This window comes from Anguilla rostrata, chromosome 2, assembly GCF_018555375.3.
Source record: "Anguilla rostrata isolate EN2019 chromosome 2, ASM1855537v3, whole genome shotgun sequence".
NCBI classification, from domain to species: domain Eukaryota; kingdom Metazoa; phylum Chordata; class Actinopteri; order Anguilliformes; family Anguillidae; genus Anguilla; species Anguilla rostrata.
Genome location: NC_057934.1, coordinates 51488065 through 51513444, shown reverse-complemented (window position 1 = coordinate 51513444; position 25380 = coordinate 51488065). Strand labels below are relative to the sequence as shown.

Below are 25380 nucleotides of genomic sequence, written 5' to 3'. Positions count from 1 at the left end.
GGGATGGTTACATAATTGGACTGGAAAAAAGTGAAAGAAAAGTACTCAGGGTCTCAGTTGTGCTTTTAAGGGTTCCTGGCAGTTGTGATTGTGTCATGGTAAGAAGATAACCTCAGTGACTTGCTTCCTTATTTTCTTTGGCATTGTTTGTTCCTTACACAAATTTGTTGCCTTTTTCTGACTGTGGGAATTACCAACTTGAAAACCTTTTCCTCCCATTCTCTGGAGGTTTGAAGTGATTGACCAGAGGGTACTGAAAGTTCTAGCTGCAATACGGTCTGATAATAATGCCCATAAAAACAGTGGTTGTTTAGTTCAGCTTGTGTGATTGTCACCAAACATGGGGGATATCTTCACAATGCCTCACTAATCAATCACAGAGCATAGAGGAACTGGAGTGAATGATGAAAGCATTTTTTATTTTCACGCTTCAGTGTGCTGAATATGTTGGTTGTTTATTCAGTCCAAGCGAAACATTTGGGGCTATGTAAAAATTGCCATCTGTGATCATTTGAACCAACACAATGTCACGGTAAAATATGCTTTTGGCAAGAACATACAGAGTAACTCATAACTCTTTCTGCGATCGGACTGTCGGGCCACTATAAAGGGAAAACCATTACGGGCTGTGATGCACGCTGTGGGCGCGGTCACTCCTGCTTTGCATTCCTGTCTCTCATTTCGCGGGCCGCTGCCTGGCACGAGGCGTTGAACAAGCAGCCATTGTCACCAAAACAGCTGTTGGGCTGCATTCCTCCCTCAGCAGGACACTGAGGGGGCACCAGCCTGTCAATACCGTCTGCAGTCAGGTCTGCCGGGGGTCACAGGGCGGCCTGCCACGGCCGCTGCCCTCCCTGAATCTGCCAGTTTTGCCGTAGCCACTAGGTGCTTTCAGTGGCACTCTTGCACTCTGCCGCCCACTCGGAGTGGTGAATCTGCCCTTGTGCTAGGCACAAAGGAGTTTCTGAAAGAAACTGACCAAAGAAAGGCTGCCCTATACTCAATACATAAATAAATGGAATAAATAATTTCAGGGTAGGATGTTGGCCCTCTGAAGTGTAATTACAGCTGATCAAAATGCCGAATGTTGGGGGGGGGGGGGGTTGATTAAGTTCTTACAGCCATTATTAGGCATTCCTCTTGAAATAATATTATTATTTAGGGACTTAAACTGAGATTGAGAAGATGTAGATAGGGATTTTGTTAATTTTGCCAAGTAAGGTTATGGATTCTTGCTGTAGTTTTTGGCTATAGAGGGTTCACACTAAATGCTGAGACAGCTTTTGATGAGAGCCGAATCATCAGGCAGCCAAGGGTTGGCTATGGAGGAGCCTGAAAGCAGCTGTACTCAGGAATAGTCTGGATACTACACATGGAATTGATTTGTGGGAATGCTGTGGACGCCCCCAAGATGTTTTTCTTTTCCTTGGAAGGGGGTGCTTGAGATGCACGATTGGCAGTGATGACGAAGGCTAACTGTTAGCTTTCTGCCCCAGAGAAGCCAAAGCCTGAGTCCCTTAACTGACTGCACAAGCCAAAAAGAGAATCCTCACCAGCTTGATTTGGCTTGAACATGCATTAAAAAATATAATTGAAAATCGGCTTAATGAAATCGGATTCTGACCAACCATGCAAGGGGTTTGGGAGATTTTAGAAGGTGCAAGCAAAATGTGGGGTTATTTTTTTTTCTCAGAACAGGAATGATGATTTTGCTGTGGAAATCTGTGGAGTTCCCAGCACTGTGGTGAAAAGCCCCTAAAGCTTTGGATCAGCCTCTCACAGTGTTTCCATTCCCCCAGTTCAAGGATTTGTTCTGGGCAGGTTTTCGGAAAGGGAAGACTACGTAGATGAGAGGAAAAGGCAGGGAACCATTATGTAAGTGCTCACCAATTGTTAAATCTGCTGAAGAGGCAGGAAGTGTGTGTATCCTTATTACAGGGACATTCTGTCTCCCGCATGAAAGCAAGTCTTTTATTCCTCACTGATAGGTGGCATTTTTCTGGGGCATTTGTGCTCTTTACCAATAGTAAGCAGGGCTGGCATTTGGATGTATTATTGTTGGACATAAGAAAGTAAATGTTAGGTTTTTCAGTGAATATGGCTGCTGTTGCTGGGGAGATTACACTGATACAGGTGCATGGAGATAGATGTGTGGTGACTGAGTACTTCAGTGGAGGAGGGAAGGATGGGCACCTCACCCCTCCCACACATACTCATGCATGTACATACATACACGCACACACACACACACTTAATCAGGAAATATTACTGGGAAAAAAGTTTTTGACATTTTTCGCAATTTAATATACTTTCTATAAATTTGCATGAGTTTGTACCATTTAAAATAAAACATCAGCAATTGGGTTAACAAACAATAATATTCAAAAAATGTTTTTCATAACTGAATAGTTGAAGTGACATGCTGCTTACATTTTACAGAAAGACATGTCAAGGAATGTTGAATCGCCTTATTAGTATGAAAGGCATTTATATATTGGAATCATTTATATATCTAACTAGCACAGGAGGAACATTGACCGAATGTATGGAATTCCAGGAAATGTCAGACCTCCTTCCCAAAGTATGTCCCACCCTTTCCTATTTCTAAACAAAATTAGATGCACTCGTCTAACTATATAGTGGCTAGAGATATCCTCAGATAAATCTGAATGACATTATGTGTTTTCGCTAAAGTTGTATAACTCTAATGATTATTTGTAAAGATAATTATAGTGCAGTCACAGAGAAGTAATGCAATATCTGTCCAGATTTCCATTGATCATACTGCAGACATCACAAGTTTGTCTCTTAATCCCTAACTGCACTGATGTCTTCTTGACAACACACAATTAATAAATAAATGATTTATTAATATATAATAGTGTGTATTAATAAATATATATTTAATGTACAATTAATTGAAAAGTAAAATATAACAAACTTTTACATTGATAAAATTAACCAGTATGAAATGAAAGCCAATGCATCAAACATAATTCATTCCAGATACATTTTAAAAGACATACATTTTTTAATCATTTGATCTATCAGAGGCTCCTTTAGGGTTTGATTCCTGTAGATTTCACTCTTTCTTTTCCCATCAGAATAGCATGTGGCAGGCATTCATGGCAAAACATGCAGAGTTTACTGTTGGGTGGTTCGTCAGAGGAACAGCCCATGTGAATCACCGATCATGCAAACCCGGATGCGTCAGTCACATCCAGCGCTAAAGTAGGTTAGCGGTGAGGGGACTGCGTGCAGCTGCACAGGTCCCTCACTTCCTCTCTGACAGTCCGGGATGAGATTGTGGATAATCGCAGTGGGAGTGTGCAGGGATTACAGCCAGCTGTCAGCTCATTCCACATGCATAAAACTGGGTGAAATCAAGTTGAAGGGATTGAGGACAGTCAGTAGATTATGGGTTTGAGGGTCTCCATCACTTGTTGTCACTTTCTAATCTGGAGAGTAGAGCAAAAACAAGCAGCACATTTCAGAATATTATTAGGCTGACGCAGAAAGGAGGGCCCATAACAATTATTTTATCAATGAAAAATGAATTTATTGTGTCCTCTGATATAACAAGGAGGTATATAAGAGGCTTAGAAACCTCCCTGGATATACCAAGATGTAACATCAGATGTAAACCTAAAAGCCCTGTTTTTATGGTGCAAATCTTTGAAGTCTTCATGCAACATGGATTTCGAGTGAATGGGGAGAGCATGTCAATTGTTCTGGTTGCAAGGTATGACATAAAATACAGAATTTTGTGCGCTGGAGCTTGCTGGCATGAGGCTATTTATATGCTGAGTTTATGACTGCCTTCTCCTCTGACACATCTTTCCTGCCACTGACACAAAGCCTGCCCTCCGTCTGCAGTAAAATCCCTTTTGCAACGGCACAAGCGCATAAAGTTGCACTAAGCACTGCTACTTATGTCAAAGCTCATAATTGTATGTGGCAAAGAATATCAAAAATGTAGCAAAAATGTAAAAGACAAAAAATGGCCTGAAGAATTATTTTGCACTGTCAAAATGAAATTTCAGTTCCCTGAAAATGCTGTCTTGCGATTGATGTCCCAGCAAGGAATTGGCCTTTCTTCTCTCAGGGTCTCATACCCTGTCATACTCTTCTCATTTTCCATAGAAAACTGCTGGTCATGAGTCACTGTCTCTCAAGCACGAGCATGGTAGTCATCACTATCACCATCTAAACAGGGTCCAGCATTATTGTTATACGGAAGGATTTAACAATACTTGAACAGCGTCTCTTAAAGTGAATGAGACATGAGGGCAGTTGGAGTAGGCAGAATGATGGGAGGCAGAGCTTGTGTGGCTGTTGTTTGTTTTGGCCACCTGCTAGCTCTGAAGTAGGGGGGCTCTGAAGTTGTTAATGAGGGCGTCTGGGCCACACAGGGATTTCCCTCGGGAGGGGTTTTGTGGAATTCCATCTCTCTATCTCTTTTCATCATTGCTTTCTCATTACTTAAAAACATAGGATGCCTTGCATATTTGTTGTCTTATTTTTTAGAGGTAAGTAATAGTGTACTCTTGTGAGTCATGTTGCTGCTGCAGATTTTGTGTGATGTGTGCTCCCTGCAAAGGTTTTAGTAGGATATCCTAAATTTCAAAGGGCTTTTTTTTTGGGATGTCATTTTATCTGGAAGCAGTTGGTGGTACTGCTCTTCCTAGCCAAATTTGCATTTTCATGAAGAATCACCACAGAGATAATCCTTGACAGTTTAGCAAGGTTCAGAGAGCTTTGGGGATATGCTGTAGGATCATATAATACTGGCATGGAGTTAATTTTGGACTTTCATCTCAGTGGGGTTTCACAAACAGGGGAATGCACCCTTTCCAGCTGAAGAGTTTCACTGTGCTTCCTTTGGTTCTGCATACTCTGTATTAAGCCTATTATCAATAAGCCACTTTATCATCTCAGAAGGTATACTTTCACAAGGTGGTGATAAATGGGTTATATTGTTACCACATTTGGTATGCAATTTTGGCTTCCCAGATCTGATTAAATTTCAACTTGTTTATCCTTTGATTGGACAGGTTGCTCATAGGGACAGTATGCATCAACAGAATACCGATGTCCAATGCACATAAAATGTTTAGGTGGCTTTTTTCTCATTAGTCATTAAAGCTAAACTGACAGATCTGTCAGTTTAGAGATTGTGAGATTGAGATTGTGTACAGCTCTTTCAGATGCTGATATCAGCTCTGTAATAGTTTACTTCCTGGCCCTAATAGGTAAGATAGTGTTCCTGCAAGTCTGCCTTGTTTTAAAAAAGTAGATCAGGCAGGTTGGCTTCCTTTTGCATGTGGTATATTTACATGTATTTACTTATCTTTGCATTTTTAATGCGTTCAGCGCACTCCTCTCCCCCCCCGAGAGAGGAACATTTTAAGGAACTTCTAGAGCTTGAATTTTCAGATGGTTTGCAGCTCACTCTGCTAAAAAAGGCATGCTAAATAAAGGCAGGTTTGTTTTTTTAGCCTGTAGTTTCTTATTTTTTGAGGAACTTGATCACCTGTCATGGTAGCTGGACTGTAACTTTGTTCCATGGTAGTGCCTTTTGACTGGAGTGAATTAACGGTGGGGATTGCTACACAGCTGCACTCGACAGTGTGCAGTATTCAGACGCACTCTGCATTGACTCTGTAGGTAAAGAGGAGGAATGCATGCATTGTTGGTTTTAAAAACCGATTTCAGTATCGAAGGCCTTTGCTTTTACTGTGGTATAATTCCTGATCTTCAGACTGGTGTGTTTAAGCTGATTATTGAGCATGGGTGATATGAAGTAGCTAAATAGACTGATGCTATTTTGCTGAGGCAAAGTTTCTGTGTGTGTGTGTGATTGTGTGTGTACGTGCATGCGTGGGGGGTGGGGTTAACACAGCTCTGCAGATGAGTGAACAGAGGGATGGCCTAAGTGCTGTGGAGACGGTCAGTTTTGCTCTCGCTTCATCTTCTCTGCCCAGATTGTGCTGGCGGTTCAGTTAAAGCATAATAACACTTGGGGCAGTGTGCACTGTATTAAGAGGTGTGCTAAGCACTACAAACAGGGTGGTGTGCAAAGATAAAGAGAACTCCCCACTCTCATTTACCCATGAATAAGCAACTGGAACTGTTCTTTTTTCAATTTTGCTTTTGCTCATAAAAACAAGAAAGAATGAAAGGTATCAGAGTTTGGCACAAGCTACAGTTTATCCCTCAAGAGCACTGGCTGGAGAAGATAAAAATAGCTCTGCCACTGGCGTTAATCTGTTTGTTTCAAGTACAGTGAGACATGGTTCCATATCATAAAGCATGAAGCAAGGCACAACATTGATTTCCCGAATGGATCGAAGAGGGCTGCAGTGGATTGAAATTGCAATATAATTTGTAGAGCCTTATTAATGTCCACTATCATAAAACAAACATTGTTGCTGTAGCTCTTTCCTGAGCCTGTGTTCTCCACATACAGCCTTCCCATCAGGCCTTACTCACTGAATGGTGAACAGGGCCAGTAGAGGACCAGGGATTTACAGACTACCATGAGGATCATGCCCCTAGACATCCTGACTGCTCAGCCACCAGGCCTCTCAGTATGTGGCGCTCATGCAGAGTTCCTAGCTTAGATATCACACTCACAGCTGATAGCAAGCTTGAGTGCACCCAGCTGTGTTTCCAGCAATGTTTTACAGCTTAACTGATAACAGATTAGGACTTCTGAAGAAGGCCATTTGCATGATACCTTGTGTCGACTGGAATTTAAATTTAAATTTATAATTTAACAAATGAAACCGCACAGGCTTAGTTTTTTAGATCATCTAGGCATTGGTGCACCCATTTTCCAAGGTCTAAAATTCTCCTTACTTATAAAATACAAAATTCAATCCAATGGTATGATTGAATTCATTACAGTTTTTAGTTTGGTGTGAAGTGGCTGTTCAACTATATTTTCCCAGTATAAATAAGAAACTGTCAATACAGATTCAAATAATCAACAATCAACATTGTAGTAAAACGTTCACTCATGGTCTTTGCTGTTGTGAAAAAAAAAACAAATATGATATGATAAATAATGTAGAAGCAGAATCTTTTGGGGATGGTAGAAAAACTCCCCTGGTCAAGCCTCCGTGATAAAATACTGTGCTTCAGTTTGGAGTCAGGGAACCGATAATGAGGAACTAATCATGAGATAATAAGGAATTAAGAACAAAAAAAAAACATTATCACCAAAATTGCTCACTGATGGACAGCAAAAAATGTGTCATTTATATTAAGTGTTCCTTTTCCTTTGAAGGTGCAATTATATTACAGCATGATATGTAAATGTGCGGTCCATTCGGCTTTTAAAAATTGTACATATAATAATGTGGTGCCTCTTCCTTTGTAAATGTTCCATGGAACTTTAATTGTAATGGGGAAAAATACTGGTTAAAAACCAGTCTCTTATCTCTGTTAAAATCACAATTATCTCTCTTTGTTATGATTAAAAAGGTTTGTTGTGCAGTGCACAATGGTAATGCTATCACATTAGAGACAATTAAATAAAAAGGAATCGGCTACTGGCAGCAATCCTGACTAAAACTGGGCATCTCTTTTAATCATGAAACACAGGTCCAGGATTATTATCAGTTTAAAGATAAGTCCTGATTCTGCCTGCCCTGCTGTAGCTCACTGGTTGCCATTGGTGACAGCTCAGTCAAGGTTACTGGGGGGTCTCAGGGCCTATTGCAATGACAGTGCAAAGGATACTCTCCATAGTATGGTTTCTTCTGCTGTCTTTTACTGTGCTGACTCCACACTGCTTCTTGTTCACTGAGATTACTACAGCTGCAATACTGTACATTACACGCGATGCTCTGAGTGCCAGTCTGCGAGCCAGGGTGGGTTTATTTTCGTTAACGTACTTCAAAATCATTTGCTAGAAAAATTGTTGGTTATTATACTTACTTTAACTTTGTTTAAGTGCTGTTTCTTGAGTTATATAGCCCCATTTCAGAACATAGGAGTCGTCCAGCCATATAGATTTATTTAGGTTATTCATGAGATACTTCCATATAGTATATAGGGCCGTAGAGCAGGGTGAATCATGGGAAAATCTTCTCGGAGCTTCACCTGAATCATCAATGTTCTGCACTAAGTAAATATTTAATGAAATCTCATTAATGTTTGAGTGCTTGAATTGAGAATGGCTTCTTTAACATTTAACGTGTGTTCAGCAAGTTTGAAAAGAGCAGTCATCTCACAGCAGTGTTATTCGGTCACTGTGTTCATTGATACTAAAGTGTGAATGAGAACTCAAAAACAGAGCTTGCTTTGTAAGCCAAATTACTCCGATAAATGCTGTTCACGTGAGGTACTGAAGGCAGGCTGGAGCAGGTGGAGTGGCTTCTGTGAGGAATACAGGTCCTTCCTGCATGAGTACTGCGTTTCAAACTCAGCTAATGTGTGTAGTTCTGTCAGTGAGTCTGTCAAGGAAGCCTCTGAGCAGGGCAACAAATCTAGCTTGACCCACGTCCCATCAAAAGCAGTAACTTCTCCCAGAAATGCTGAAGAATTAGGAATTTTAAGAAAAAGTTTTACTTATGAAGTTTTACTTATTTCAGTTTGGAAGCAGCCTTCTTTTCCTCGGCCTGTCAAACAGCCACCAGAATGCCCGAGAGAGAAACTGACAGAACTGTAGTGCAATGCAGGGACAGTCAGCTATTCTCAGTGCACCCTGCTTGTAGAAACAAAGCACCACTCCGAGCCAGTGCAGCATCAGTGAAAATGATATGACAGTAGGAAAAAGCTAAAATGATGCCAGCTGGAAAACTGTAAAACATTTTAAAGTCAGGGGACGCAGACATGTTTGTTTGCAGTTCACAGTACAATTTTTCAAAATAGAAACACTGTCATCTAGGCTATATTGAGTAAAGTAGAAAAAGTGCGCAATGCTCTTGCATATGCTTACACATGGTCATTGTAGCAACTAAGGTGAACTGTGCTACGTAACATTGTTATTGTAACATGCAACCCCACCCAACTGACTTTGTGTCTGCATCCTGTCCATTGTAATAAAGTGCCTATAGTAGAGCAGGAAATCCTTCACAGCATAGCTCATTAGCTGTACTTGTTGTATTTTTGTTATATCCAAGAAACTAATGTCACATAAACTAATGGACTTATGTAGGCCTGTCTTTTCTAAAATAAATGACAGTGAATTATCATTTTCAGTTTGCACTTCTGTCCTGAACAGAGGCAAACAGAATTTAGACACAAATGTGAGGGTTGTCACAAACAGATAACTAAGTGCTGTCCTTATCCCTGACAGAGGCTTAGACAGAGAGATGTGGGGAGGGATATAGATAGTAGGCACCAGGCAAAACAATGTTTGATTCTTAATCAAAATACAATAATTCCCAAAAAATCTATGAAGCCCTTCCAAAATAGAATCATCTGTGGCATGAAAAGTGGACAGATTTAAGTATATATTCTATAGTATTAGAGCCCGATTGCTCTGTGTTTACTGAACACCATTTGGACCGCAGTTCCCCTCAGGAGCCCCCGGGCTATTGTCGAATTGGTGCTCTGTACATATAGGAGAAATGCTGGACAGATTTGCTTTTCCTATGCTTTGCGCCAGCAGTGATAGAAATAAGTAAATAAAATAGAAAAAATTGATATAAATAGAAATAAATCAATTTATAGTCTTCTCTGATTCATAGATGTGTGTGAGCCAAATTTCAGTTTTTTCACTCATATGTGACAGTTTGGATGTTTTTATAGCAGTGTGAACAACAACAGTGACATGGAGCAACAAAAGCCATCAGTTCAAGTTTGTACTACACCTATGGAAATAAATTGGATCCATAACCATGGGTCTGCATGCAAATCTTGCATGGATGCTCAATCAAACCCTCGAGCAGAAGGGCATACCCCACAAAATGGAAGTTGCACAGGCAAAGCCATTTTTATGTCAGTCCATGTGAGAGGTAAACGTGATCATAATTCTGCATTGGCAGTACTGCTAGAGAACATGGAGGATAGCAATAAAAATGAATATGAACATCACATTTTCTCATAAAATGATCCACATTTAGTGTATGGGGAGGGTTCCGGGAGAGGTTGGCTTATTCGAACCGGTGGACAGGTTCAGCTCCCATTCCATTCAAACCATGTTTAATGCATTAAAACTGAGCTTCCACAATGATCAAAATATCAAGTGTTTCACATTCCTGTCAGTGTGCTTGCAAACACACAGAAGGGATTGTTTTTTAAGTTCAACTGCCATGAATGGAGCCACTTTTCTCTTTTTCTTGGATGGTATTCTTTGAAAAGTGTAGGAGGGTGCATGCTCTGTTTTGCACATTATGCAGCCTGCCTACAGGGGACCACTTGACAATCAGAGCTTTATGTACTGTATGAAGAGCCAGAGAGCATTGTGTGGAGACATAGCCTCATAGAATAATCTCTATATCTTTGTATTTCAGCCACAGCATTAGCTCAGCTGGGAATCCAGTGCATTTTCATGTTCAATTTATACGTTATATTTTTTGGCTGTAAGGCTTTTGCCCTTTCCTGTATAATATGATTCCTCAAAACGTATGCTTACTACTCCACTGGAAGTACTGGTATGTATCATTGTTAAAAAGCTTTCCTTTTTATTAACAATTGAAAACTGTATCTCAAAGCTGCTGAGTGGACTGAAAAAAGCTGGGCTTATCAAGACGCTGGGGTTTCTACTCTGCAATGGATGCAAAGAAGTGAGCAACACAGGACATGAAGGAACAATGTCATTTGCTTCTGCTAAATTTGAAAGAAGTTGGAGGCATATTCCTGGCTTTTACGAAAGAGACAAGCTGGTTTGGTCCTTTTATGAGTCATTTCCATTGATAATGTGCTGATGTGAGTTTTGTGAAATGTTCCGTTACAGAGGAATGGTTAGGAGAGACTGGAGCAGTTTTTGATTATAGCGGAAGTGATCGTCCATAATTCATGTTTATGTACTTTGTACATTAAACAAACAATATCCTGTACTCAGAGTAGGTCTGGCACGTAACTCTGGCCTCACTGCTGTGATAAAGCAAAAAACAAGCTATTGCTGACACTTTCAAATAATAAATGCACTGATTTTCATTTTACTAGATCCCTAGCCCTTGTCTGTGGGTTGAGGTCCAAGGTTATTATAATTTATAGGGGCGCTTTCATTTTAATGGGAAGAAACTCTATCTCGATGGATTTTTATTTATGGTATATTTCTCTAAGTATTCAGGGGCAAACACTTTAATTTCCTCATGGCAGGAGCAATTGCATGTGGAAGATTTATTTGTGCTCTCATATTAATTCAGCAAATGCAATTTTTCTACTGTATTTGATCAAATGGGTTATATGGAAGAAATTACAGCTATATTTATGTCAAAGTTAAATACATTGTGAGCAGCAGGTACACGGTCCTGGCTAATTCCCTTGTGCAATCTCTTGCAGTACCTGAGGATCTCTCGCTAGATGAAAGGGACGAGCTGTCAAACATACGACGGAGGAAAAAAGAGCTGTTGGATGATATTGAGGTGACCAAATTTATCTGCTTGTATAAACGGCTAAATGTCTCCTCACTTCTTAACAGAGCATGGTAACATGTTGCACTGATTACAGTTTTCAGCTTTCCAAACCTTTCAGGAGTAAGAAATGCTGGGATTCAGCAATGGATTAAGGTTTCTTCATGTTAAGTATTAAAGGTGTTGAAAGACGAAATGTCATGTTGAATCATTGCAGTTCATTGCTATGAAAACAAGATTCCTGTAACTATGCAAGTTAGAGGACGTTCAGGTAAAATGTCTCAAAATCTCTTGCAGAGGTTGAAGTTTGAGATTGCTGAAGTCATGACTGAAATTGAACAGTTGACATGTGTGGGGGAGAGGTGAGTACAGCACAGCTTAGATGCAAACAATTACATATAATCTCTATCCTTTAATCTTAACTGAAAGAGTGCAGTCTGCATTCAAATATTTGTTTTAGGCTGTCATCACAAGCCTATGCTAATTATATGTATTATGGGTCCACAGCCTCAGTGTAAATGGCTGTGTTTAGTGAATTGGCTCAGACACAATCGCTTAATGGAAGCGTCGCAGGTGAAATTTCCAGACTAAGTGATCACAGCTGTAGACCTGTCTAAGCTGGGATGGCTCACATGTTCAGAACTCCAGATTGTGGCATCAGTGGCATGAAGTCCAAAGCAGACCCTCCACTCCATCCGTCTCTTAAAAGCACAGCACCATGCAGAGTCAGTGGCCGTCATTTTGGATTGAACCGTCACCTCTAAGCATAAGAGTGGCCAAATTCACTGTGACCAAAATTTTCATTGTGTGGTGTGCGATACCTGCTCTGAGTGCTTAAAGCTATTCAGACATATTTGTATTACAGGTTTGTGGTTGATCATTTATATTAAAAACTGTGCCCCTGTTCACCATCTAGAACTGAATACCTGAATCAAGTCTTTGGTAAATTCATATACCCTCATAACAGAAAATAATTCAAATGTACTGTTTTTGAAAAATGTACCGATCTTTTTTTTCATCAAATGACTAAACAACATTCTGAATGCCATATTGCAGCAAAACATCACAGAGAAACAAACAGATTGCCATGGGCAGGAAGAAATTTAATATGGATCCTAAAAAAGTAAGTTTATATATTACTTTCTTCGTTTGTCTATAAAGTGGCTTAAAATTCTTATTTGGTTCTGCTCAGTTTAATGGGAGAATTTACGGTCGAAAAACAGAATGAGTAAAACACAAACCACATGAGACTGACAGGTCATGTGAAGTGCATTTATTTTTACAGGCATTTTAATAGGTTTGTTTCTTAAAAACATAGAGTCCATCTACTACAGCTGCTGACAATTTACAGGCAAAGTTATTGTGAAGATCAACTGTATTGTTTATGCCTAGCAAAATGTAAGGCCTTTTTATCTTCTTAAATCAGAGATGATTGTTTGGTGATGAATTACCAATTTAACAAAGACTATGTTTAAATAGTCAATGATCTCAAGTAGTCAAGTATTTTTACGCACAATTTATTTATTTATGGTACCCAAAAAGTTTTGGTAAAGTAAATGTAGCTATCCTAGTGCTTTTGTTAAAATGATAAACTTTGTCTTAATTACAGGGAATTCAGTTTCTCCTGGAAAACGACCTGTTACAGAACACTCCTGAAGACATTGCACAGTTTCTGTACAAAGGCGAGGGTCTGAACAAAACTGTTATTGGGGATTACTTAGGGGAGCGGTAAGTGTCAAGATCTTTTTTGCACCTGAATATCTTTTCATGAAATAATGAATATTTTTTTATTTGTTTCCTGCATGTGTCTTTGCTATATTTATGTGTGTCCTGTATAATGCCAGTCAACCAGATCTGTACTTCTGAGTTTCAGGAAATTAACAGTCTGGATTTATAGATGAAAATAGTTTTCCACAAACAATACAAATCATTCCTGCAATGTGTTTGTTATGTTGCCAATGAAAACAAGCCAGCCTGGGAGACCTGCATTAAAAAACTAAAATATTGCTGTACCTCCTCTGTTCAAACAGTCAAATGATGTCCTCACACAATAACACAATCTGATAAAGAATCGTGGAATCAAAGTCTGAATTCATTCAAGGTAGTGGTTTGTTCCAAAACAAGCACAGTGTTTTTTTTTTATGTGCAAAGATCTGCGAGTGGGTCTGGTCATGGAAAACACCCGTACTACTCCATTGTAATATTGTACGTGTACTGTTGTTGAATGATTTGGCTGAGCAGTTATGAATTAGCATTAAGTGATTGTTATTGAAAGGCTCACATGGTGTATTGCACAGTTTTTTATGTCTGATTACTGGAGCTGACCTGAAGACTTTGATCCTTTGGGTTTTTGTTCGCTAGCCAAACCTCTGAATGCCTTTTCAAACAGACAAATGTCACGGAGTATTGATTCTCGGTTTTGTATTTATATTCATGTGACAGTTACTGTCTTTGTTATTTGCATACGTGGTGACACATCTTTCATTAATGTTCCAGTCATAATGTGGTCACCTTTAACATTAATTAAATGATAGTGTTGATTTTATATCTTTAAATTATACTAACATTTATTATTTACATTATCTACAGCTATTATCAAATACTAAAACAGACACCATTATCCATGACATTGTATGGTGTGGGAGAAATGCAGTATTAAAAATTTCTAATAAAATATTACTTTTGAATGACATTTAAAGAAAATATTATCGCATGTTTAAAAGAAAAAGGGACATTTACACAACAGAGAGAGAGAGTGTGTGTGAGAGAGAGATAGAGAGAAAGTGAAATGGTGAGTTGGGTTAAAAGTGTGTAATCCTGCATGTCACAGCAAATTAGTTTATTCCTTATTTTCCTCACCTGATTCTCTTTTTGCCAGTGTTAATGCTGTGCATAGATATCTCAACTATTAACACTTAAATCTGGCAACAGGAATCAATCTTAGGATAATGTCTTCCAATTCAATGAGCTTTAGTCAACTTGTGAATTTATTCTAAACAAGGATAGCTTTTCACAGTGACAATGTGTTTTATGGCATCTACCCTACCATCGGTGTGCATTTATGCCCATGGTGGCTGTAATGCTAATGCAGTAAGATTATTTTTAAAAGACTGTTTGTATACCAGAATGATATGTTACCTGTTACAGTACAGTGTGTGCTTAAACTGTCATATATGAATGCAGACTATGTGGTACAGTGGCAGGGTGACATTTCTCAAGACCCTGTCCAGTGCCATATGTATGTAGGTATTTTTAGGTATCAGCTCCGAGTTCAAGTTCATGTTTAACAAATGCATCTGCAACCATGTTAAACTATGAGCACTGTGAACCCTGATCTCCCAAAGGTTTTTGATTAATGTTTAAATTGCTTCAAGAGACACTGTGATATGGGCTGATTTAAAGGGGAAAATTGATGGAATGTTACAAAAGGGATTTTTGCTACAAAATGCCCTATATATCACAGTGAAAATATTATTTCTATATCGCTGACATAACCCAAGTTTGTATGTTCAATATTTTCACAATTTTCCCGGGGTATCTTGTGTCTGTTCATTGAAAAGTAGCACATTTCCTGACATGAATTCCATTTTTCTTCTCTTAGGGATGATTTTAACATCAAGGTCCTCCAGGCATTTGTGGAGCTTCATGAGTTTGCAGATCTTAACCTTGTGCAGGCTTTGAGGTGAGCCACAGGTTCTCTTTATCATGGAGAAGACACTGGAAGACAATGCCATTAGTGAACTGATTTGAGGTCCACATAACTAAATCCCAGATAGTGGGATTGGTGGTACTCTTATGTGCTGTGAATCATTTATTGTCTGTGTGTTTGAAGAAATGTAGCACAACAGGAGGTTAAACACATGGTGGAAAAGGGAAGCAGCATACTGTTGATACAGTCCCTAAGTCAGTGATTTTGATATTACCGCAACAACATGGTTTCACACTGGGTTGTCATCCGAAAGACTGATCATGTTGCTGAAATCATTCAACATATTTAAGTCAGGGAAAAATCTGAACCGAAGCAATAATGGAGTGCCATTTTTAACAATGGTCTGGCCATATTTCATTCTACATGCTTTGACCCTACCTCCATCTTATGACAAATAAAGGAACCAGATATAAGAGGGTGACTCATAGCCTGTGAACTCTGGTAATTTATCACAGAATGGCGCTGTGCACAGTGACTGTGTCTGTTATGAGCTGCAGAAGGGGCTCTGGCTGTCACTGGAGCCTGCTTAAATTGTCACATTGCTTGAGAGAATGCAGATGATGACTGCTCCCAGGCCTACTGTATAGAGCTACCCTGGAGTGCAGGACACCCAGCTCTATTAGACACTTTCTGTGGATCATCCATCTCTCTCTCTCTCTCTCTCTTGCTCTCTCTATCCCCCCTTCTTTCCTGCTCTCTCTCACTGTGTCAGGCAATTTCTGTGGAGCTTTAGACTCCCTGGAGAAGCTCAGAAAATTGATCGGATGATGGAGGCCTTTGCGTCACGCTACTGCCAGTGTAACCCAGGAGTCTTTCAATCCACAGGTCAGAGTCTCAGCAGTGAAACAGGGCTAAACCCCTCCTTAAGTTCCATGCAAGATTATATCAATCCTTTTTTGGTACATTTCCATTATTCCAAGACTCTGTAAAGACCAAATCAAACACATCTTTGTTGTTTTTATGCAGTTTCTTTTTGACATAAAAGCCCTTTAAATCAATTTTTTCAAAGAATGAAATAAGCCCTTTAAAATCAGTTTTTTCAAAGAATGAAATATTTCCACCCATTCATTGAACACAATAGGTTTCTAGCAGTGTTGCTTTTTAAAATTTTTTTACCAACAATAGTTTGGTCTGTAAGTTAGCAGATCCCATATTGCTGTGCCCTGAACTGTTTTACTTTAAGGTAAACATGTTGCATAAATCAATTGTACAGTATGCCAAAATGTGAATTATGGGGGGCACTCTGGTTGCTGAAATGAATAATGTATACAACATTATATTCAATTATACAGTATACCCAAATACAGAAACAAATATACTACCAATCTATAAACAAAATATATAGCACAAAAAAAAACCAAGCCACTCAGAAAACAGTGGTACAAATGCTGTTAATTTACATTGAAATAAAAACTGAGGCTGTTTGTAACAATGCATAGAATAATTACCTGAATAACTTGTTTAATATATTATTGTCTAGCTGCTTAAGGTTAACATTTGCACCTGCTCACCCACACAAACTGTTTAATGAGTTACGTGGGAGTTACAGGGTTGTAGATGGTGGTGATGATGGAGTTGTTTGAGGTCGCATTGTAGATGACCACGTGATCCAAGTAGGCTGCACAACACAGCCCTGGATGACCTGGTGCATTTGAAAGGTTGCAGGTACCCCATGTAGTCTAAAAGGACAGGGAACTTGTATAGTCTAATTGGCATCCTAAAGATACTTTAATATATTTAGGTCCAGTATAATTTGTTCATTTGTCTAAGACATGCAAAAATCTATGCAGCACTTCTATTGTCCTCCCTCTGTGTTTGAACCCAGAATATTTTTATTTTTTTTACCAATGCTGTTTGCTTTGATTTATCATATGTGACTAATGCATATTTGTGTACTGATGTGCCTAGTAAGGAAAGTATAAGGCTGAGTTATGGCTCTGTGAAGAGTCATCTCCTCTGAGAGCAACAGAGGCTTTGTGTTCGCTGACTTAAATGGTCCTGGGGCTCTCAGCACAACTAGGCACAGTCAGATAAAGACTGCACACACAGTTTGTGTAGGCTCTTCTGTCCACCGAGCCAGTCCTGCACCAACCAGCAGAAAATAAGTCTGTCAGTAACTAGCACAGTATAATGATTTATTTAGAGACAGGGACTTTTATGCATTGGTGCATTAATACCAAGGCTAGAATTTTCTCCTTTCCAAACTGTTTTGATTTTCCGTGCATGCCCGCTGATCTATAAATGTCTGAGGCCGAGTGTTTGTTTTATTTAAAACAGGGTGAAAAAATTCATAATTAACAAAACGTATTGCCTTTTCTACTGAAGAAGTTATATCCCCAGCTGTGAGTAGTGTTCTGTTCTGATCTTTTTGATCTGTGCACTCAGAAATAACATTTAATTTACAAATAAAACAAAGGATACATAGCCTGGAAGACTAAAAAGCTAAAGCTATTCACAAAATGTATTTAAACTTAATTATAAAGGAACTTATCTTCAGAAGCTTGTGTAGATTTTGGTTAGTATATCCAGCTGAGACGTCCCACAGGCCAGGAGGTCTGTGGGACGGTATATTTGGCCATAGTATCACCCATGGAGGGAGGGCTATGGGTGATTCCCTGCATCATTTCTCCATTGTGACTGCACATCAACCACATGTAGACTGTCTAGATCAGCTGTTTAAGTTTTTCTGTTCTCTGTAATAACCACTCAGTATGTAGATTGCAGAGTGAAAAGAAGCCATGGCATGCTGCACACTTTTCAAAGGATGCACTTGTGCATGCCGTCCAGCATTAACCGAGGGCATTGAGACAGTAACACATGCCTCAAATTTGTATTGAACAAACAGGGAAAAATAGCTGCTCAAAAATTATTTACACATATTTATCTGTGTGTGACTCAACGTCTCTGTGCCATGCAGACACATGCTACGTGCTCTCCTTTGCCATCATCATGCTGAACACCAGTCTGCATAACCCCAACGTTCGGGACAAGCCAGCGGTGGAGAGGTTTATCTCCATGAACCGTGGGATCAATGAAGGAGGAGACCTGCCAGAGGAGCTTCTGAGAGTAAGAGTTCTCTGCATGCAGCTGAATAAGCCAAAGTCCTCTGCACTCTCTGAAAGTAATACTTTGAAGACTCTGTATGGGGGTTATGCAGAGGGACAATGAACTTCATCTGCCTGTTTCCTGCTTTTCCAGGCATGCTTGCTGCACTGTACACGGTGATAAATACACAAACTATAACTTGATATGGTTGTATAACCTCTGCGTGAAAATGCCATTTGGTCAGTATAAATGTCCGGATATGTTGGAATATTTTTGGACAGCATACCCCATGTTTTCCTAAATGATTAGTTCATCCTTTTGACCAAGATCTTCAGATGTACAAACTGTCTGGCCTAATTTTAGTATTGCTCTTTCCAGAAATATTTCATGTTAAATGTTTGGTTAGCGGGCAGACCAGTGATGTAAATATTTAGATGGAGGCCATGTACCATTGCATTGCATTTCTCACTCACCTGAAACCCTATTGGCAATGAAGTTAACCAATGACTCAGAACAGATTTTGTTATTTTTCTTAATCTGGACTTTTTATTGTTTAGTCGATCCATCAAAGATCAACGACAGTATCTCACTGGTGACTCATCTTTTATAATAGGTCATACATCAACAACCCCATATTCTCTCTTTATTTCAGAATTTATATGAAAGTATTAAGAACGAACCATTCAAAATCCCAGAAGACGATGGAAACGACCTGACGCACACGTTCTTCAACCCGGACAGAGAAGGGTGGCTGTTGAAGTTAGGTTAGTAGCGATATGGACTAACCAGCGGCAAAAAGGGGCCCTTCCACATTCTGTAATTCTGCCTCATTCATCTTGGCACTGCACGCAAAGAAGCAAGTCTCATTCTAGAACCCCACATATGATCAGTGTTGTTTCAAGGCAGCTCCTATAAACCTTTGATGAAAATGCTTAAGAAAAGTCCTTGAACCACATCAGATGCTTCTCAGTGAACAGGAGGTTGATTTGCATCCTTCATCAGAGGCAGGAAAGTTCTGAAAGAGATAATCCTGTGTGGATGGTAAGGTATTCATATAATAGTAAAAGGGTGAAATTATTTTGACAGGTGACATAATTGTCATGTGTATTCTGTGATGGGACTGCAATGTGGAACTTTCTTTAACCAGTTTGCTATGTTAAGAACTTATGGGTTCAGAACCCAACATGGACCCCATTGACAAAATTTAATTTTGAATTACTAATCAAGCAAATGCTTTTCTGCCAAGTAGATAAGGATTTAAAATATAGTGAAAAGGGTCGTATCAATGTGTTTGGCCTTATTATTGATAGGTTATATTGAGACTGAAACTTAATTATTAGATGTGAGTGCTGATGGAATATTCTCTGATATATACTATAAATATGGTCTGAAGCTGTCATTTGGAACTGAAAGCATAGTGGGAAATGTGAGGAGAGGAGTCAATGAGCCAGCAGAGCATGACAGGGCAGCACACAACTGCTGTACTGTACAGTAACTAGTGGCTTTGGAAGAAAACCTACTTTCAGAAATTTTGACACAAACCACATCCTGCTCTAAGGATTTATACACCTTAAGGTGCACCTTGTTCAGTGAAAGCTGAAAAAATGAACAAATCAAAACGAACATTTACAGTAAAGATGGACAGAATCTATGAATATAATGAAATTTCAGAAGATTATTTTTCAGGTAAAAGGTGGCAATGCCAATATTACCTGTCTTTTCATGCAAATTTCTTTGTTTTCAGGCTTTTAGTGGAGAAGCTGTACCTTATGGAAAGATAAATGAGGCAGATTCAATTCTTGATAAACATGTCTGAATTAAGGAAATCTTACTTCGGAAGATTAAATACGTTTTGTATGTTTCTATTCTGTCTTTACAGTGTCCTCCTCCTCTCCTCCCATCTTCCCTGCCCTCCCTGGCATGATCGTTGTGCTTTTATTTTGTCTGTTTGGTGTGTGTTTTTGTTTTTGCTTGGTTTGTTGTGAAAGGTGGATGTTTAAATGTGCCTTCTTGTTTACTTATGCCCTATGACCTCTCACCTTTCTGTTCTGTGACTGGCTGTCTCCACTTACTGTGCACCAGGAGGTAGGTACCCTAGAGGGCCCCCCTCCCCCCATCCCTCCCCTGCCCCCTCTGCTTCCATTCTCATTTCTATTTCTATCTTTCATCCTTAATGTTTGCTGTTTTGTCAGATAGCTGTAATTCACAGAGGCTATAGCTGCACAGTGCCTTCCATCTAATTTCCTGGTTACTGTTCTGATCTCGGTAGATCAGTGGGCTAGGGCAGTTAGGGGGTGAAAGGTCAGCCCAACACTGAGAAGTCTGGGTTTGCTGACTCCCTCACATGCTGGCTCAGACTGGCACCTACCTCTCACTGTGTGCAAGGCCGCGGCTGGCTAATTAAGTCCACTCTATGCGAATCTCACGTGTGTCTCAAATGCCAAGAAAGGTTGCTGGTATAGTGGACTTTCTCAAGGAATGTTACAGTCTACAATTTTGTGATGTTTTAATTCATTATATTTAGTTGCGATGATGTGCACATATAACTCCTCAAAGAAAATACAATTCTTATATGTCCTTACATGGATTATATACCATCAGCATTAACTGTCAGGATTGATAATAAGGAATTTTAAGGCTTAGGTTGTGTTCAGTTGTGTCATTTCTTTGCCTTTTCTATTTTGAATTGATGATTCCAAAACAGGAATGAAAAAAATGAGTTCAAACAAACAGAAATTAACTATAAAATGGAGATTCCAGGCTTTTCCAGACTTGACCTCTGTTCAAACACGTAGGTTGGGATGGTCCATGAAACACTAGGAAGGAATGTACTGGAGGTGCTGTACCACTTTGGGATTACTGTAAGCGCCACTGCCCACTTCCCACTGCAGCAAGGCTTTGTGCGCATTCCACCTGAATGAGAGGAGAAACGGATCTCCCGCCAGGACTACAGGCACGGCCTGCCGCCCATTGTGATTGTCTCTCCTCCAGGCCTGCCCGGACTCAACCTGTGTGCTGCTGTTGCCCAACACTACTGCGTCATTAGAGCTGTGTCATAATGGCTGGCCGCCGGCTACAGTCTTTCTCACTGGGGTCCCCTCCTCTCTCCACAAGCTGCATTTGCTCATTTCTTCTAATGACGGTTTTTCTCTTTTGCCTTGCGTGTTAAATTCAGCTGAACTGCCCGTGGGATAATGCTCTCCCTTTACTACATAATTATTCGATTTCAATGGTTTTCCAGGTAATTAAATGGAAGGCTGGCACTGTTGGAACTCCAACCCTTTTCCATAAGTATTGTGTTGCTTTCTTCAGTTGGACACATACACAGTGACTACAGTATGCAAATACATTGACAGGGGTTGTGTTGCTTTAGGGAGAACTCAATACAGTGTAAATGATTCAGATAAAGTGGGGGAAGGTTATGGCGTGGTACTGCTATTTGGAAGCGGAACACAACAATTTCTGCGAATGGGGTGTGCTCATGCATATGGGCAAGAATGGGGGTTTGGTCGCACTCTACAGTACTCAGAACAAAAAGAGGCTTACTGCAGCAGAACCCGCAAGCCTTACTCAACAGTGGAGTGTATTAGCGGGTGAATGTGGTTTGTGTTGGGTGTGTTCTGTTCTGAATGAGCCTCATTGTGAGAGAGGTGCTGAGAGAGGGACGATGAGTGCTGGTGGCACTGGCTGCAGTGAGCCTCAGCTGAAGCTGTGCTGTACTGAGTCTGCAACCAATGGTGGTTTGAGGGGAGATCGAGCTGCGTCCTTCTCTAACCACATAACACAGCTCCTGGCAAGAACACAGTTAGCTCAACAGCTGAAAATACCCAGGTCCCTTGCTCTAGGGACTAGAGCACTAATTGATTCACGGCAGAGGTGATGTCATCATCCATGGGGAATGCACAGACTCACTGCATCACTTCAAATGAAAAGGAAAGGGGTGTGAACATCTGATTTATTTGAAGAATAAGCCTGAATTCAGGGTGTGGTGCCTGTACCACATTAGATTGAGAATTATACAAAAAAGGACATTTTGTGTGTACGTAAATATGGTGTGTGCAATGTTTATACATCTTGATTTCTGATGGAATTATTAGAAGACATTTTTAAAGCAAAAAAAGATAAAATTAGAGTACCTCTTTGAAAAAAGCATCTTGTTTTGAGCAAAATTATCTAAAATTGAATGGATTGGAACTGGTGATTGTAACAAAGAAAATGAGGCATATGTTGTAACAAGAGAAAAGGGCTGGAGTTTTGTTGAATGCATCTCTGCTTTTAGAAAACGTCATATTTAAAATCTTAATTTACACTGACATCTCAATCAAATACATTCATTGCAGAAATAATACTACTAAGCTACTTGTTTTTTTGCCTGTTTTGTCTCATGCAGAAATGTAATTATTTGGCATGGAGGTAATACAGTTTGAATTACTCTGTATGCCCTGGCCCCTCTCGCTGAGGAAACGCATGCTGTCACACGTGAAAATCTTGCATTACTGAAATTTTTGATGAAATTGAATGCACATTTTTCCTTCCCCATTTCCTCTCTGGAGGGTGTCTTAAGAAAACATTCAGCTTCTGACAGAATTTTGGGGAAGGGATTCAAGCAGCCGTTGTTATTGCTAGGACCAAATGCATCAAATTTCATAAAAACCGTAGATCTGCAGACAGTTAGTTTCGACAGAAAATCTTGAAAAATACATGTTATTTTCAACACTGGCAGTTTGTCAGGATTTGTATTCACCCCCATCTGCATTGTTGGGCTGTTTTACTTCTCAGAAGGTTATCTGTCTTTTCTCACACATCATGTGTTTTGTTTTACTGCAGGAGGAAGAGTGAAAACCTGGAAACGGAGGTGGTTCATTTTGACTGACAACTGCCTGTATTACTTTGAGTACACAACAGTAAGTTTTCATTTACTTGTGTAGACTCCAAAACTAGATACTACCAGTTTGGCTTTCAGATCTGTACCAAGTCAAGATTTAAACTCAAAACCTCTGCTGATTGTATCAGACTTTTATTGAAGAACTGATTTAGATTTTATTAGATCATTTTCAGTGTGAAAATGGTGTGTGTGTGTGTGTGTGTGTGATCGAGAGACAGAGAGAGACAGGGAGAGAGAGAGAGAGAGAGAGAGAGAGAGAGAGAGAGAATTAGGGAGACAGTCCTCTGCCCCAATGGACTTTACCACAACTCACATTGGGCCATTCACATGAAGCATCATCACCTGGGAGCTCTCCAGCATAACATCTAGCTGTACCCCCCAGGTAAAAGATGCCCACTGCCTAGGTCACACACCATGGTAGACATCCCCCTGCTGCCCAGTCACACCAGGAGGCCCAGACTAGGACATGGTGGGCCTGTGCTAACAAAGCCCCTGGCACAGTGAAGTTTCATATGATTTGGCAGAGCCAATAGCTCCCCATTGTAGAGCTGCTTCTCTTTTTTGTGTTATTGATCTACACCTCAGTAAAATCTTGCTCGTTGCCATGACACCCAGTGAAGGGGAGATATTACATGACATATTGGAAAACCATTGGCTTAGCTATGTAAATGCTTCTCACAGGACAAGGAGCCTCGCGGGATCATCCCTCTGGAAAACCTGAGCATCAGGGAGGTCGAGGAACCCAGGAAGCCTGTAAGTCACATGACTGTTCAGAAGTCCTGGCTAGGCATCAGTATTCTACAGTAATCAAGCATCTGTGTGTCAGACACTCTGAATGAATTCTCATGAGAGCTATTTTTTATTTTGTGTCAGGATAAGATTCATATTTTCCCAAATAATTTAATCTCTTAATACCGCAGATGCTTTGAATTTCATGTGCCGGTATAATCCGAGTTTATTGAAGATAAGCACCTGTCTGGCATGGTCTGCCTCTCTTTCAGAACTGTTTCGAGCTGTATAACCCCAATCACAAAGGCCAGGTGATCAAGGCGTGCAAGACGGAGGCTGACGGCCGGGTGGTGGAGGGGAACCACGTGGTTTACAGGATATCTGCTCCCACACCAGAGGAGAAGGAAGAGTGGATCAAGTCAATAAAGTAAGGCCCTTCCGCCTCATTCCTTTACCACTAGCTGCTTCAATCTGAAGGTCATAACATGCATATTTTTGTTTGTATTTTGTTTTTTTCAAGCTTTGATAAACAATGTGAGTACCACTAAAACGTAACATAGTAACAAAGTAACAGAGCTAAAGTAACCTGCACTGCTTCTGTATATATCCATCTGCAATGTAAATTGCTATGTAAGAAGTTGTGTAAGTCGCTCTGGATAACATTCTTATTTTGTTATTGAAGGGAAAAGCTAAACAACTTTGATAATGATAATGTGATAATGAGGTGAATTTCATGGTATTATATTACTGTACTATAAATATTAAAGTTTGTCATGGAAAATATTTACATCATGCCACAAAGAGCGTAACTATATATCCAGTAGGAGCACAGATGCTGTCTAAAAATGTCCTGACCATGGCATGTCCTACATGGGGATGGCTAAATGGTTGTCTCAAATTTTCAATCTGAGACTTTGAGTAGCCCTCAAACACAGATCAAACCCAAACACTGTCAAATACAGGCTCAGAAGAATCAGCGTACAGCCAAGTGTTTTAGAAACACTCTTCACTGGAAACTTTAATGGCATTCAGCTGTGTCCAGAGCGAGACTTTCTCACCATGTTTGAGCGATAACACTGAATTTCTCTGGGGGTTTAAATGGTTTTCCGGTTGATAAAATCCAGAATAAAGATGAAGTCTTGTACAGATTTTGTCTCTGTTTGAGTGTCTGTTCCTTGTTCTTGTGGCCAGCTAACAGACTGTTATGTGTTTTTGTCATAAAAAACTAAAAAGTAACCTTTTAGAAATATACGTTATACTCCAGGTTATTTATGCAGTTTTCTCGGATGCTTTTTTCTGAACATGTTACGGTTATTTTTGTGCTATGCTACCTTCTGCCAGAATAGTTATGTGTATGCAACCAAGAAATATCTAGAATGCAAACACTTTGGTTGTCTTTAGACCTGGGGGGAAAATTTGAATTTGTACAATGCTTCATTTACTATGAATTCAAATCAAAGCAGTAGGCGGCATTGAAAAGA

The 25380-nt window shown here is 39.8% G+C and overlaps 1 protein-coding gene across 2 annotated transcripts in view; it reads left to right on the top strand.

The window, feature by feature from the left end:
* Window positions 1–25380, top strand: part of cyth3a (cytohesin 3a) — a 33449-nt gene that overhangs the window by 4411 nt on the left and 3658 nt on the right. The window contains exons 2-12 of one of the 2 annotated variants that reach the window (XM_064322940.1): window positions 11461–11543; window positions 11829–11893; window positions 12588–12654; window positions 13141–13259; window positions 15133–15213; window positions 15953–16065; window positions 18158–18306; window positions 18938–19049; window positions 23113–23189; window positions 23852–23923; window positions 24172–24326. In XM_064322940.1, coding sequence (XP_064179010.1) covers window positions 11461–11543; window positions 11829–11893; window positions 12588–12654; window positions 13141–13259; window positions 15133–15213; window positions 15953–16065; window positions 18158–18306; window positions 18938–19049; window positions 23113–23189; window positions 23852–23923; window positions 24172–24326 — 1093 coding nt within the window. The other variant, XM_064322942.1, reaches the window with a different exon arrangement.